This window comes from Marmota flaviventris, chromosome 16 (genome assembly GCF_047511675.1).
Source record: "Marmota flaviventris isolate mMarFla1 chromosome 16, mMarFla1.hap1, whole genome shotgun sequence".
NCBI classification, from domain to species: domain Eukaryota; kingdom Metazoa; phylum Chordata; class Mammalia; order Rodentia; family Sciuridae; genus Marmota; species Marmota flaviventris.
In genome coordinates this window covers 47,251,410-47,266,396 of record NC_092513.1, presented here as the reverse complement: position 1 = coordinate 47,266,396, position 14,987 = coordinate 47,251,410, and the positions used below count along the sequence as shown (strand labels likewise).

The 14,987-nt window shown below is 36.9% G+C and overlaps 1 protein-coding gene across 3 annotated transcripts in view; it reads left to right on the top strand.

Annotated features, from left to right (window-relative positions):
• Positions 1-6,441, top strand: part of Riok3 (RIO kinase 3) — a 28,453-nt gene extending 22,012 nt beyond the window's left edge. For all 3 annotated transcript variants that reach the window (XM_027935551.3, XM_027935550.3, XM_027935549.2), the window contains exons 9-13: positions 83-242; positions 1,989-2,069; positions 2,160-2,249; positions 3,339-3,446; positions 4,752-6,441. In XM_027935551.3, the coding sequence (XP_027791352.1) occupies positions 83-242; positions 1,989-2,069; positions 2,160-2,249; positions 3,339-3,446; positions 4,752-4,859 (547 nt within the window). In that variant the 3' untranslated portion in view covers positions 4,860-6,441. The remainder of the gene's footprint in view (positions 1-82; positions 243-1,988; positions 2,070-2,159; positions 2,250-3,338; positions 3,447-4,751) is intronic.
• The last annotated feature ends 8,546 nt before the right edge of the window (positions 6,442-14,987 follow it).

The following is a 14,987-nucleotide window of genomic DNA, read 5'->3' as shown; positions in this document are numbered from 1 at the left end:
GGCCTGTGTTAGGTGTTTGTTAAATAAATGACATACTTTCTCCTTTTGATCTTTGCATTCTTAATTATTTCTTTCTGTGTAGAATGCAGAGAGCGGGAATTCCTTGTCCAACAGTTGTACTGCTCAAGAAACACATTTTAGTTATGTCTTTTATTGGCCATGATCAAGTTCCAGCCCCTAAATTAAAAGAAGTAAAGCTCAGTAGTGAAGAAATGAAAGACGCCTACTATCAAACTCTTCATGTAAGTTGTGTCTTTAAAAGCACTCACATACTGCTGACCTTCTGTCTCAGAGTGGGGATCCCCTTTACCACTGAGCTGTATCCTTAGCTCCTTTTATTTTTTGAGACAGGTTCTCACTAAGTTGCTTAGGGCCTTGCCACGCCTGGCCTTGAACTTAGAATCCTCCTGCCTCAACCTTCCGAGTTGCTGGGATTATAGGCGTGTGCCACCATGCCCAGCTTCACACACTAACTTTTAAAAACATTTTTTTCTAGCCTAGTGTGCTGGTATACCCCTGTAGTTTCAGCTAGTTGGGAAATTGAGGCAGAAGGATCACTTTTGAGTCCAGGAATTGGAAGCTAACCTGGGCAACATAGGAACCCCCATATCAAAAGAAAAAAGAAATCGTTCTCTGAATTAAAAAAAAAAAAAAAAAACTTCTTCAAACAGTATTATTTAAAGGTGATATTAAGGGCAAACTACAGTTTGTAAAGGAATGTTAACATCAAAGAGTTATTTTTACACTGATATTTGGTATCTTGAGTAGTTCTAGAAAACTTAAGAGACTCGTGGAGCAAGAGAAAGCTTCATTGTTAACATTAGTGATATACAGCATGAAGCTGTTTTTCACAAAACTACCTTAATAGTCATGTTACTAGACTTAGTAGGTAAAGTGCCTCCTTAGTGTGTATGTCTTTTTGAGAGTTCTGGCTCTGAAGGAGGGACCTGTGGGTATGGCTGGGAAATAAGAAGTTGAATTGGTCTCACTATAAGAAAGTGATGATGAAAATTGAAGGTAGTAGGGAATGCAGGCACATGTCAAAACTCTTAAGGGAGTTAGTCATACTTGGGATATAGTTGAGGCCTTTTACCTTAAGAAAATGCTTCTATACTGTTGTGATTCCTCTGTTTTTCTAATTGAACACTGGCAAAACTTATGTGCCTTTTGCGTAGTCTTTGTATGGAGACATCATGTCATGCAGCAATTGATCTGAATATGAAAGTGTTAATTGAAAATAATTTGTGAAGGTGTACTAGAAAGATGAGCTACCTTTCCCTGCCTCCAATAAGAGAAGAGTGAAAAGAAAATCAAGCCATTTTTCTGGATTCTTTGGGACATGGAGTGGTTGGTGATTAAATTGATGATAAACCTTTGTTATTTAATTTTATTTAGGCTAGAAAACAAATACATAATGTTGGGTTCTACTACAAGGCTAGGAATCACTATCAATAATGAATATACTGTGCTACTTAATTTAAAAGAGTATCTCTTTTCTAACATGTTTGGAATGAAATTACCTTTCCTGTTTATACTCAGAGAGGGATATTTGTCTTTTTATAAAGGGAAGTAGCTTCCTTTATTTCCCCTGATTATTGACTGCAGACACAACTGCCATCTTACCTACATGAGAATCCAAATCTGACCTTTGGTCTCCTGATCTTGGTATCCCAAGGGCGAGGAAATAACAAGTTATTCTCCATTGTTTCACTGTTTCTTCACTATCTAAATGACAGCAAAATTCTAGTCCTAGATTACACAAAGTAAAGAGGAAATAAGTTTTTTTGGACTAGGACTGTAACTCAGTTGTAGATCATTTACCTGGCATGAGTATAGCCTTGGGTTTGATCCCCAGCATCACAAGAAAAAAAGAAGAAAAGTTTTATAACCTTGTTTTGTTTTTCTGGAAGATATTGGTTGCTGTACACATTTTATCTATGTAGATAAATTAGAATTAGTTTTCTAAATGTTTGCCTTTCTTCTCCCAGTTGATGCAGCAGTTATATAACGAATGTACACTTGTACATGCCGACCTCAGCGAGTATAACATGCTGTGGCATGCTGGAAAGGTGAGGAGAACATTGTGTTAAAATTCAGATTTAATTACCTGGTGTAAATTATTGAATGTAAATACATCAGTGTGCTCTCTATTTAAATAGGTCTGGTTGATTGATGTCAGTCAGTCTGTAGAACCAACCCATCCTCATGGCCTGGAGTTCTTGTTCCGTGACTGTAGGAATATTTCACAGGTAGGTGTGTAACCAGTGTGTCTTTTTTTGTAGATTGTAACAGATTTAAATATTTTTACTACTCAGATAAGTAAGTAATGGCCATACTCTTAGAAATTGAAGGAAGGGATATTGGCTGCCTTTAGAATATGAATATAAAGATCAGGGCTAGGGTAGCTCAATGGTAGAGCACTTGGCTTAGAATGTGTGAGTCACTACATGTGTCTCAGCACTGCATATAAATAAAATAAAAGTCCATTGGCAACTAAAAGAAAAACATTTTTAAAATCAATTTATCAGATTTGATTTTTAGCAGATTTTAATTCTGTGCCTCACATTTGAGCAAAATTTCCAAGAGATAAGTTTTGGTTTTGGCTCTTACTATTCAAGCAGTTGAGTAGACATTTAATGTGTGCATCACACTTAAGAAGCTGACATACAGTGAGAGTCTGCATACGTACTGCCGTTACTGTTGTCATGAAAAGGAGAACAGTCTCCTTAGTAGGACAGTGTACGGTCACTATCACTGCAAAGCAAAGTAAAAGGATTGGAAGGAAGCACAAAGTTGGGTCACGGTTGTTTGCCATTTCTAAGGGATATGAGTTGTTAGCAACAGGTTTAGATAGGAATGATCTCTCTAAAGGACAGAATAACTTCATTTTGGAAACGACCTCTGAGCCTGCTTGAAATTTTTAATTCAGGAGATTTAGTGCATGTTATTATATCTACACATTCAAAGCAGTGCCAAACAATTTTATATAGACCATTTTTATAGCTGAAGAAGATGCAGTGTGACAAACGAAATCTAAGAGATGAAATGAATATGTAGAGGACGAAATCAAGGAGAACCTGAGTATAGTTAAACTTGAAGTGGGAATATCAGTGTCTGAAATATGGGATTGTGGCTCAGTGGTGGAGCGCTCGCCTAGCGCGGGCGGGACCCAGGTTCGATCCTCAGCACCACATAAAAATAAAGCATTGTGTTGTGTCCATCTACACCTAAAATAAATAATATTTTTTTTTAAAGAATTCAGTGGAGCCTTACAAGTATACTGTTTCGTTTATAAGAGAATCGTGTCTTTTACTGATGTTCTTACATTTTGTTACTAGTTTTTCCAGAAAGGAGGAGTAAAGGAAGCCCTTAATGAACGGGAACTCTTCAATGCCGTTTCAGGCTTGAATATCTCAGCAGACAATGAAGCTGATTTCTTAGCAGAGGTAAGTGATTACATTTCTTTTTCACCTTGCTGGTGATGAAAAGATGCATAGAGGGGATAACAGAAACCCAGAGCTAATTTTATGCTCTCCTCCTTCAAAACAAAATTGAGACTTTTTTCCCGTTGAGATGTTGTTCTCAGTCTTTTTGAGGCCTGAAACTTAGCATAAACATATAGCAAAATACTTCTTCAAGGAGTTCAGTTTTGGTTACGATGAACAAGTATTTCTAGTTTAGGCCTATTTTCCTTACTTTGTGAGTGAGGAAATTGGTGCACATTCTATTAAGAGCAGGTACCTGCTCTTAATAGAACACCAGAAGTTAGATGTCATCATCCCTGGAAATATTCTTTTATTAAAATATCAGTTACCAGCCAGGTGCTGTGGTGCACACCTGTAGTCCCAGTGGCTCAGGAGGCTGAGGCAGGAAGATTGCAAGTTCAAAGCCAGCCTTAGCAATTTTTTTAGCAAGGTCCTAAGCAACTTATCAAGACCCTGTCTTAAAATAATAAAAAATAAGAAAAAAAGAAAAAGGGGCTGGGGATATGGCTTAGTGGTTAAGTACCCCTGGCTTCAATCCCTGGTACAAATATATATATTATATGTATATATATAATATAATATATGTGATATGATATATTGTAATATAAATATTATATGTAAAATATATATGCTATACATATAGTGTGTATATATGTAATCAGTCACTGAAGCAGGTAAGCAAACAGAACTCCTTTTAGAAGATTGCTCAGAATTGAACCAAAACTAAAAAGTGAAACAGTAGCTAATGATTCTCAACATTTTACCAAAGCAGAGAACGATTACACAGTCTGCTCCAGAACTCCCTAGTATGACTTGAATTTGGCCACTCTCTGCTGGAGCCTCTGGCTACAAGAGGAGTGCCAGAAAGATGGTAAATTGCGGCATACTAGCACAAGATAATAGCTCAGTAAGTAGGTGTTAGTGTTGTTTACAAATGTTGAAAATTCCTTTTTCTGTTCCTGAAAAGCTTTATGGAGTGCACAATGAGACCTATCATATTCCAGTTACTAGCTTCATAAATATATGCAGTATTGTCCCTGGGAGTGTAGTCAAGTAAAAACATATCTGTATATGTACCTACATGTGTGCGCGCGCGCGCACACACACACACACACACACACACACACACACACTCTAATTCTAATTCAAGGCCAGCATCAATAGGAATGATTCAGTATTAAGAGAGTGAAAATACTGCCTTCATCTAAAGTATGATTTCTGCCAAGTAGGAATTTGACAAATGAATTCATTGTATTGATTTTGTAGATAGAAGCTTTGGAGAAAATGAATGAAGATCATGTTCAGAAGAATGGAAGGAAAGCTGCTTCATTTTTGAAAGATGATGGAGACCCGCCAGTGCTATATGATGAATAGTACCTGCACCCACTGCTTTCTTTGTCAACACAATGGTGATTGTCTGCTGCAATAGCTAATGAAGTTGTGGGTGACTTGACATACCAAAACAAGGAGGGGTGAACAATGGTGCTTCTGTGCTTTCCCCCTTGTAACCCATGTGCCAGATGTGTGGAATTTTTAGCTAAGCATTGAGAGAATAAAATGTCACTACCTCTCATCTTATGAACAGGATAATATAATTCTTTAACAGCTGTAGATCATCTAGTTGAAGGAAACTGAATTTTACATGACTCATGATATAAAATGTTTTGATGAGAAATTTTAAAACTAGGTAACATTTCTAAATATGGGAAGGAAAGGACAGATGTGTTTACAAGGGAGGTTTTGTGACCACACCTTTGCGATATTCACCTTCCTGTTTTGTGTTGCATTTTTGCTCAATTATTTTATCAGCCTAAAATTAGCCTTTCTCAATTCTTCCATATTTTGACCATGATTCTAAAAGAAAGTGTCTTCTCCTTAGTGAGTATTACAAATGGAGATTACAAATGGCCTATTCCTACTAGCCATTCTGGTTTCAGAATGGCTAGTAGGAATAGGCATGAGCAATGTAGTTTTTATTGGTACATCTTGAAAATGAACAGAATGCTACTTTTCCCATGCTCATAATCAAGAAAAGCATCATAGGTTTCTAAAAGAGACAAATATATGAGAACTTCTTTATCAACCAAAATTTTAAATTTAATTTTCAACTTTTCTACATTTAGGTTAAAAGGTTGGGATATAACTCACAGCATGGCTGCTCTACATTTATAATGAAGATGTAAATTATTTAGAGGGACAGAATATAAGACTTAACTATACTTGCTATATTTTAATGAAATCAGTGAAAGTTCAGATTACATTTCATTAAAACCATATACTTATTGATTATTGATTAATTTTGAGAAAAATAACTAGAGATATTAAAGGATGAAAAATATGTATAAAGTAAGTCAGATACCAAACAAACCAACTAATTTGAGCTGCCTATTAAAACACTTTTAATAGTTTTTAGCAATGGCTACACACTGCCTTTTTTTTTTTTTTTTTTTTTAAGAGAAAAGCAATCACAGTACTGGAAAAGTACTTTGGCTATGTTAGGATTGAAGTTTATTAACTACAACATAATCATTCCTCCAATTACTGAAGTTACACTGGAACCAGTAAAGACCCAAACTTTCTGTCCAGTAGTAGAAAGTAAAAATCTAAACATTATTTACATTTAGAAGTTTTTCTTTTAACATTATTTTAAAATGCCAAATATGTTCTTTCTAGAAAAATATTTATTTTTGTTTCTGTTATATAGCTTTTAATTGCATTTCAGAGAAGTGTGATTTGGGGTAGGCTTATATTTCTGAAATGTTTACTACTCTGAAATAAAGATTTAGATCACTGGCAATTATTGGCTTTACAGAAATTTCAGAGAACTAATTTTTGAAATAATCATTTAAAACTTTGTTTTCTGACATACTGTTTGACAAAAAGCAGCAAACCATTGCTTGGAGTGTGCTGTGAACATGCCTTTTAAGAAATTAAAAATGCAGAGATCATTTTAGAATTGTTTTTTTGTGTGGTTTCTTCCCGTTCCTTCTATTAACTTATATCCTGGCACCAAATTACTATTTTTATATACAATTCAAGAATACTCTTTTAAGTAAAAATTTTCCCCTTCAACTCATATTTTAATTTTACTCTCAACTGGTCTACTTTATATTACAAATAGGATTTCCCCTCCCTCTTATGGATCAGGGAGTAAATATTTCACATAGTGGAAAATGTTGGTTTTACTATAAAATTCAATACAAAAAAATACACATAAGTATATATAAAAATGGAAATAGGGATATTTTACCTCACCATTAATGGAAGTGGATATAAATAGGTATAAAATAAGTTATCAGCAAGGATGACTGTAAAGAATTTTTATTTCAATAAAATAATTCATTGACAGTTTCTTCTATAATTACAAAAAAGATTTTTTTCTGCTTACCAAAAATAATGCAAATTGACTTGAATTTAAATATTACAGAAATTTAGAAATGTTAAAAAATCCCTTGATTTCCAAAATCTACTGTTAATAGTTTGGCATACATCCCTGCCAATTTATTTTTTACCCTCAGCATGTTATTTTCTCTTTATAAAAACTCTTCAAACAAAAATTGGGATGAAGCTGATGGGGAAATGTTGAACAGCGTGGATGCCCTTAGGAAGATGGAGGAACCAGAGGTCCTGAGATGTGGTCAAGGGGATGGATGCATTTCTTACTGCTCACTCAGGCTCTGACCATCACAAGAGACTGTGATGAAAATTGAAATTCCAAGCCTTTTTTCAGCACTTTAGAAGTGGGGCTGGGGGGAAGCTCATCTGATTTTATTTTCAAACCTTGATACTTAAGTTTATGAAAAAATATATTTTTCTTTTAAAACTTTACAGGGATTTCATAAAGAATAAGTTTTCTAAGTTTATGCTTAGTCATATCCATTTACTAGGTTGAAAGCCTCTATTTTTTTTCTTTTGTTTTTCAATTTCCAATTCAAAAATAATAGGATTTTTTTTTTTTTTTTTTTGTACCAAGGATTGAGCCCAGGGGTGCTTAACCACTGAGCCACATCCCTAGCCCTTTTTATTTTTAACTTTTAGACAGGTTCTTGCTAAGTTGCTTTGAACTTGCGATACTCCTGCTTCAGCCTCTTAAGCTGCTGGGGTTATAGGTGTGCACCTGGCAAAAGATTACATTTGGAAGAGCATGACTAGACTTTAAAACTTTCTCAAATGTAGCTAGCTTTTTGAGAGTTAAGATAAAATATAGGGGGCTGGGAGTGTGGTTCAGTAGTAGAGCATTTCCCCAGCATGTATGATGTTGGGGGTTTGATTTCCAGCATTGTGGAAAAAAATAAAATGCAGTAGATAAGAAAGCAAATGGAGGGGTAAGGTGGGGGTATTCATTACAGAATAAATGCGTGAGCAACTACTTTTAGCTCTATGAACTTAATGCTTTTTGATATGAAAAGAACACTTGAACAGAATACTTGACAAAAAGAATGAACAGTATTTGGGGAAAGCCTCAAATGAGCCAATATTTATGAAAAATGTGGAAAACAACAAAAAGGATTTTTAAAGTTAAATCCAAAGCTTGAAGAACTATGTCCATTGTTTGAAGTATTTGGTGTGTTATTAAATAACAAAATAGCTATTCATCTATTTAATCTTAAGTTGTATCATATTTATAAAAACCTAAGAGCCTGCAATAGCCCAAATGTGTCCTCCACAAATGTATATGTTGTAGCTCCAACTCCTAATGGGACTGTATTTGGAGGTAGTTACCCCTTATATTATGAGTTGGACAGAATAGTAAATCATGCCAATGTGACAAGGCAAGGGGGGTTGGCTAGAGTGGTTCATGGTGGAGAAGCGACTAGGAAGGTTTAACAAGGTGAGCTTGTATAGATTCTTCATCTTTGCCTCATCTCTGGATATACAGTCAATATACAGGGATGTCTTTTTCTCTAGGTAGAGGGTGGCACCTTCCATGTAGAAGTTTCATCTGCTTTTAGGAAGGTCAGGGCTGTCCTTCCTGTATCTGCTGTTTTATTTTTAAGTTTCTTTAATAATCAATGTGTGAGGGTGGCATGTCTTGGGCTGGCATGTTCTGTACCCCTTCACATGACTGTTGGCTCCAGGCCTGAATTTCTTGCTGGCTGTTGGCAGGAGATGTCAGTCCTTAAGGTAGCAGCCTCTACAAGAGCCCCGCTTGCATGCTCTTGCCACATAATAGCTGGTTCCCCCAAAAAGCCATTTATCCAAGAAACAATAAGATAGGAGTCAGTGTCACTTATCACCTATCCCCAGAAGTTTTACTGTCATTTGTATAATATCCTACTGGTATACAGGTCAGCCCTCTTCATCATAGGAGGGGGCCACACAAGGACGAAGTACGAAGAGGCAGGAATCATTGAAGGCCATAATGGATGCTGGCTACCCCTATATCCAAAACTGTACAGCCATCACCTCATCAACTCCTTCCCTCTCCCCCAATTTATTTTTCTATAGAACTTACTCCTATTTAATACATTTTACTCAACTCTATTTCTACCCGCTACATTATTAAGCCCCATGAGAGCAGGAATCTTTTCCTGTTTTATTCATTGCTGTATCCCAAGTATTACGATGGTGCCTGGCACATTTGAGTAGAAGCTCCAATGTATTTTGAATATATGAAAGGTTTATTATAGCTATATTGGCTCAGAGGCTAAAACTGGGATAGAAATTACATTGATTTCTGAGTTTCTAATAACTATCCACAAAGGAAATAGGCTTTGTGGCAGGACATGAGCTCCTTATTACCTAAATTGTTAACACAGGGGCTGGATGATCTCAATGGTGGGTTTGTTACAGATGAGTACGAAGGAGTTGGTTGGGTGGGTTAATTTTTGTGGAACTTTCTGTATCTTCAGTTACCCTTACAGCAACAACAAAAATCCACCTCTATCCTTTAGGGTCCCACCAACTGGATCCAAGAATTGAATCAACATAGGTTAGGTTAACAGGAGAAAAGCATACAAACTTATTTAATACAGGTTTTACATGGCACTGGAGCCCTTGTAAGGAAACAAAGGCCCAAAGAAGCAATTAAAGTCAGTTACTCATATACTGAATTAGAGTAGTCATGAAGAAGCAACTAAATTATATGGGAAGGCTTAAAAGATGAGATTTTTTTTAAAAAAGTGTCAGCCCCCACAACAAGGTGTGTGCATTATTCTTTTGGTCTTGATTTCTCATCTTTGAGGATAAAGATACTTTTCTTCTAGTATAGTCAGGGAAATTTTTGTATGCAAATTTAAAAAAAATTTTTACTTATCAGTGGACTTTATTTTATTATTTATATCCAATGCTTCATACATGCTAGGCAAGCACTCTACCACTGAGCCACAATCCTAACCCCTCCACCTTTTTTTTTTTTTTTTTTTTGGTACCGAGGATTGAACTCAGGGGCACTTGACCACTAAGCCGTATCCCCAGTATTTTATTTAGAGACAGGGTCTCACTGAGTTGCTTAGTACCTCGCTTTTGCTGAGGCTGGCTTTGAACTTGTGATCCTCCTGCCTCAGCCTCCTGAGCCCTTGGGATTACAGGTGTGTGCCACTGTGCCAGGTTTCATGTGGGAATTTCATCTGCATTTAAGAAACAGCATGAGGGTCAGAGTTATCTTCTTGTACCTGTTGTTTTTCAAATGCCCTTGATTTAAATAGTCAATATACAGGATTGGCATTTTTTAACTCCTTAAGTCTATACTTAATTTTTTTCTGTATGAAGATAATTTATGTTCACTTCTAAAATTAAACAATGCCAAACCAAAAAAAAAAGAGTTCAAGCAACTATTCTATACATTATTTCTGCGACTTTTTATATATACATATAAATATATAAATAAGCATGCATTCAAACAAAATATTCATGAAATAAATGTGATATGTAGTCAAGTTTTGCAGTAAGTATAGGTCTATACTTTTAATAACAGCTTCTTATAGAACAAAAGTTATTCATGCACATTTTTAAACCAAAAGAAATTTAGAAAGTTCAACAAAAAAAAGTAAAAGTTACCCAAACACCTGCCCAATAGTGAGTCACTACAGATTTTGGTGTATATCCCTTGAGACTCCTGTCATATAGTTTGACAAAGAATAACAACAAGCAAAGCTCAAAAAGCCAGGAAAACCCTATGCTTTTGCTTTAGCTTTTAGAAGTTGTTAGAAGCACAATCTAGGCCAGTCGGGTTTAAAATAAGCATGTGTAGCTGCTTGTCTTACACACCAGGAGGTACAGGGCTCTGGCAAACAGGGCCAGAGTAAAATAAGGAAGAGAAAGAAAAACTAGTGAACCCTCTGCTGATTCATTCACCCTCAGGGCAGGAAGGAGACCCTAACCTCATCTAAGGCTGGGGTGGCTGGGGGCTGCACTTGATTCTTCCTCTAATTAAGCTGACTTTCTCCTAGGTAGGTGCCCCCCACCCTGTGTCCCACAGAAAGCCTGGAGTTTGCCAGGACTTTTCAGCAGGATTTGAACCCCCATTTTTACTACCCCAGCCCTGAATATACCTAAAACAATGTTTTTGTTTATTTGTTTCAGTAATTGGAATTGAACTCAGGGGCACTTTAACACTGAGCTACATCCCCAGCTCTTTCTCTTTATTTTGAGACAGGTTCTTGCTAATTTGCTCAGGCCTCCCTGAATTGCTGAGGCTGGCCTGGAACTTGTGATCCTCTTTGTTGGATATGGAAAATGACAAACCCTGAGATAATGTGGCCTGGGAGAGGGAATGAGGGAGAACACAACACATTGATCCTTTCCCAATACTTTCTTTCCCAGTGACAAGACAGGTCCTGGGGAGGATATATCCATCAAGTCTGAAGTGACAGTCTCTGGGAAGAGGCCAAAGCATTGATCCTTCCCTAAACCAATCCTTTCCCAGATACTGACCGCTGACCCCAGAACCCCTCTCATCTCACCCAGTAAAACAGACCCCAAATTCCTGAGTGCCCAAACTGACACGCTAATTAGTTAAGTCACCTCTCAGTGTAACCTCTATAAGTGTACACTCCCCTTTGGTCTGTGGCTCATTTTCCACCATGAAATTGGGTCCATCAGAGGCATCACTCCATTCCTGAATAAAAGCTGTGCTGATCCATGAAGTTTGCGTCCAACCCGGTCCTTTTGTACTAACACTCTTGCCTCAACCTCCTGAGTGGCTGGGATTTCAGGTGTCCCCCCAACATACCCAGCTTTAAAACAATGTTTTGTTCAACACTCAGCCTCTGGGTCATTGCTCTCAGAACAGCACATTCCTCTGAGCAAAGTGGCAGCAAGTGTCAGATGGTCTTTTCTCTAGGATCCTGGTTCTCAGATCTGACTGCCTTGGAAGCTCGCCAATGCCTTCACAAAAGGTAACAGAACAACTTTTATGATAAATGAAAACTAAGATACTAATTAATTTGCTAATTATTTTTCCATATTCTAATGTTTTTAGGTTCCAGGTGAACTGAAAACTATTGAAGAATCATGAGAAAATCTTCTATTTTAATAGTTAATTAATTGTTCATTTTTTTTAAACAAGTGATAGAGAATTTTGACCTTGATACTTGAGACATTTTCTTTCAAATGGCCTAGTGGCCAAAGATTATATTTATTCTTCCATAGACTTATTCTCTGTGGCTCTATAATGAATATTCATAATATTGTTTAAAGCAGCAATAGTTTTGTTATTTTTTTCCTCCTCCAGTACTGGGGATTGAACCCAGGGGCACTCTACCATGAACTTCATCCCCAGGGTCTTGCTAAGTTACCAAGTCTGACCCTCAGACTTGTGATCCTCCTGCCTCAGCCTGCCCAGCAACTGGGATTACAGTCTTGTGCCACCATGCCCAGCAGCAATCAGATCTTAAATACTATTTATTAACTTTGAATTTTAGGGTTGATTTGTAGACAGGGTACTGAATTTATATTTATTATAATTTAACAATGTGTATTAGCTAGGGTTCTCCAGTGAAATAGACCACTAGGATAATACACACATACAAAGTCATGTGTCACATAATGACATTTCTGTCAATAATGAAATACATATACAATGGTTGTCCCATAAGATGACATTGCCTAGTAATGTCATAGCTGACTTAATATGTATAAACATACTCCATGATGTTTGTACAATGATGAAATTCCCTAATGATGCACTTATCATACATGTCAAGTGACTATGTATAAGGAATTGGCTCATGTGATTATGGCAGCTGACATGTTCCAATATCTGCAGAATGAGTTGGCAAATTGGAGACTCAGGCAGGTTTAGTTTCAGTTCAAATAGAAGGGCCTAAGAATCAAGAGAGCCAATGATGTAGTTCTGGTATAAAGGCTTGAGACCCAAGGAGAGCTGACATTTCAGTTTGAGTCTAAAGACAGGGAAAAACTGATATCTGAGCTCAAAGGTCATCAGGCAAGAAGAATTCTTCCTTTCGGAGGATGATCAGCCTTTTTGTTCTATTCAGGATCTTCAATAGATTAGATGAAGCCCACTGACATTAGGAAAGGCAACCTTCTTTGCTCAACTACTGATTTAAATGTTAACCTCATCCAAAAACACCCTCAGAGAAACACGTAGAATAGTGTTTGACTCTATGTCTGCGTACCCCCATGGCCCAGTTAATAGACACATAGAATTGACTGTCGTCATAAGATGTAAAAGCAAGTTAGGAGGAGGGAAGAAAGAGGAAAGGGAAAACTGGTGTAAGTACTCTCATTTCCCAATTTTACAGAGTGGAGACTCACTAAAACTTTCTAACAGTGATAAATAAAAAATGGAAGTCAAAACCACAGTGGTGCATGACTGTAATTCCAGCAACTTGAGAGGCTAAGGCAGGAGTGGTAGGTTCAAGGCCAATCTCAGCAAATTGGGGAGGCCAGAAGCAACTTAGTGAGACTCTGTCTCCAAATAAAAAATAAAAAGGGCTGGGGATATAGCTCAGTGTTAAAGCACCCCTGAAATTCAATCCCTAGTACCCCCCCACACACACAAAAAAAAAAAAGGAAAGAAAAAGAAAATGGAAGTCAAGGTGTAGTATATAAAGTTATGTGTGTTAGTTAACTTTTTCATTTCTCTGACTAACTTACCTGATAGGAACAACATAGAGGAGGGAAAGTTTATTTTGGGCTCAGTTTCAGAGGTTTCAATCTATGGTTGACTGACTCCATTGCTCTGGACCCAAGAGAAGGCAGAACATCATGACGGAAGGGTGTATGGAGGAGTGCTGCTCTGTTCATGGCTGACCAGGCAGCAGAGCAAGAGGAAGAGGGCTCATGGAAAATTCAGCCTTCCAGGGCACATCCCCAGTGACCCATCTCCAGCTATGTATGCCCACCTGCCTACACTCACCACCAGTCAGTCTGTTCAAACTTGGATGGACCAATCAGGTTATGGCTTTCATTATCTAATCATCTTACCTTTGAATATTCCTGCGTTAATACAGGAAATTCAGGAGGGCGCTTCATATTCAAACCACAACATTATGCAAGTAAATATTAGAAGAAGTAAAAATACAACTAACAAAAATTAGAAATATAGGAGGAAAGGAGATGAGAGATAGATTCATGTGCTAAATTCCTCATCTTATTTTTTGTAGAAGGTAACAAACAACAGATACTCTGTGAAGCTGATAAAACAATACATATACAAGAGTCATGCTGTGACCATCAGAGCTGAAATGAGAAATTGATTACAACGGCTTCTTCAGGGTTGTGGTAATGAGTATTTGAGGGACAGAGGGGAATTGTCCTCTGTTTGATATCTTTCTATACTATTGGAATTGTTTTAACCCATATGAATTTCTGTAATTACAATATGGCATTATTTTTTTTGAGAGAGTTTTTTAATATTTATTTTTCAGTTTTCGGTGGACACAACATCTTTATTTTTATGTGGTGCTGGGGATCGAACCCAGTGCCCTGTGCATGCCAGGTAAGCACGTTACTGCTTGAGCCACATCCCCAGCCCAACATGGCATTATTGTATGTTACTTTTAACTCTTTGGATTTTGATAATTATTAGTTGGTTTGGGGAGCCATTAAGCTAGACAATCTCAGAAATATCTTGGATCTCAAACTCTCCCATGAACTCCCTGGCTGAGTTCACGGGCCGGAGCAAAATGGTGCCTACCGGTTCTTCCATGGGTTTAAATGTGAAAAAAACAAAAACAGATTTTTCAATGATTTTCCAAAACAACTAAGAGAATGATGTTTTAAGGTTGTTTAATGAATCATTTTTTTAAATGCATTTTTTTATTACTAATAAAAGTGAATTTTAAATACTAAACATTTGGATGATTCTTATTTCTAATATGAACTTTTGCCTCTGAAAATCAATTCAGGAGCTGAGAAAAGCATGTCAGCAATGAAAAGAAACCAAAACAGATTAATCTTCACATTCTTTCTTCAATTTGATGTTTAGAGAAACACCAGAAACATTATCTGTTACATAAAGAACTGAAATCTGCCTAAGTGGCAAAGGAAATCCAAAGAAAGAATCTTCTGAGAACAGAAGTAATTTTCAGGCCA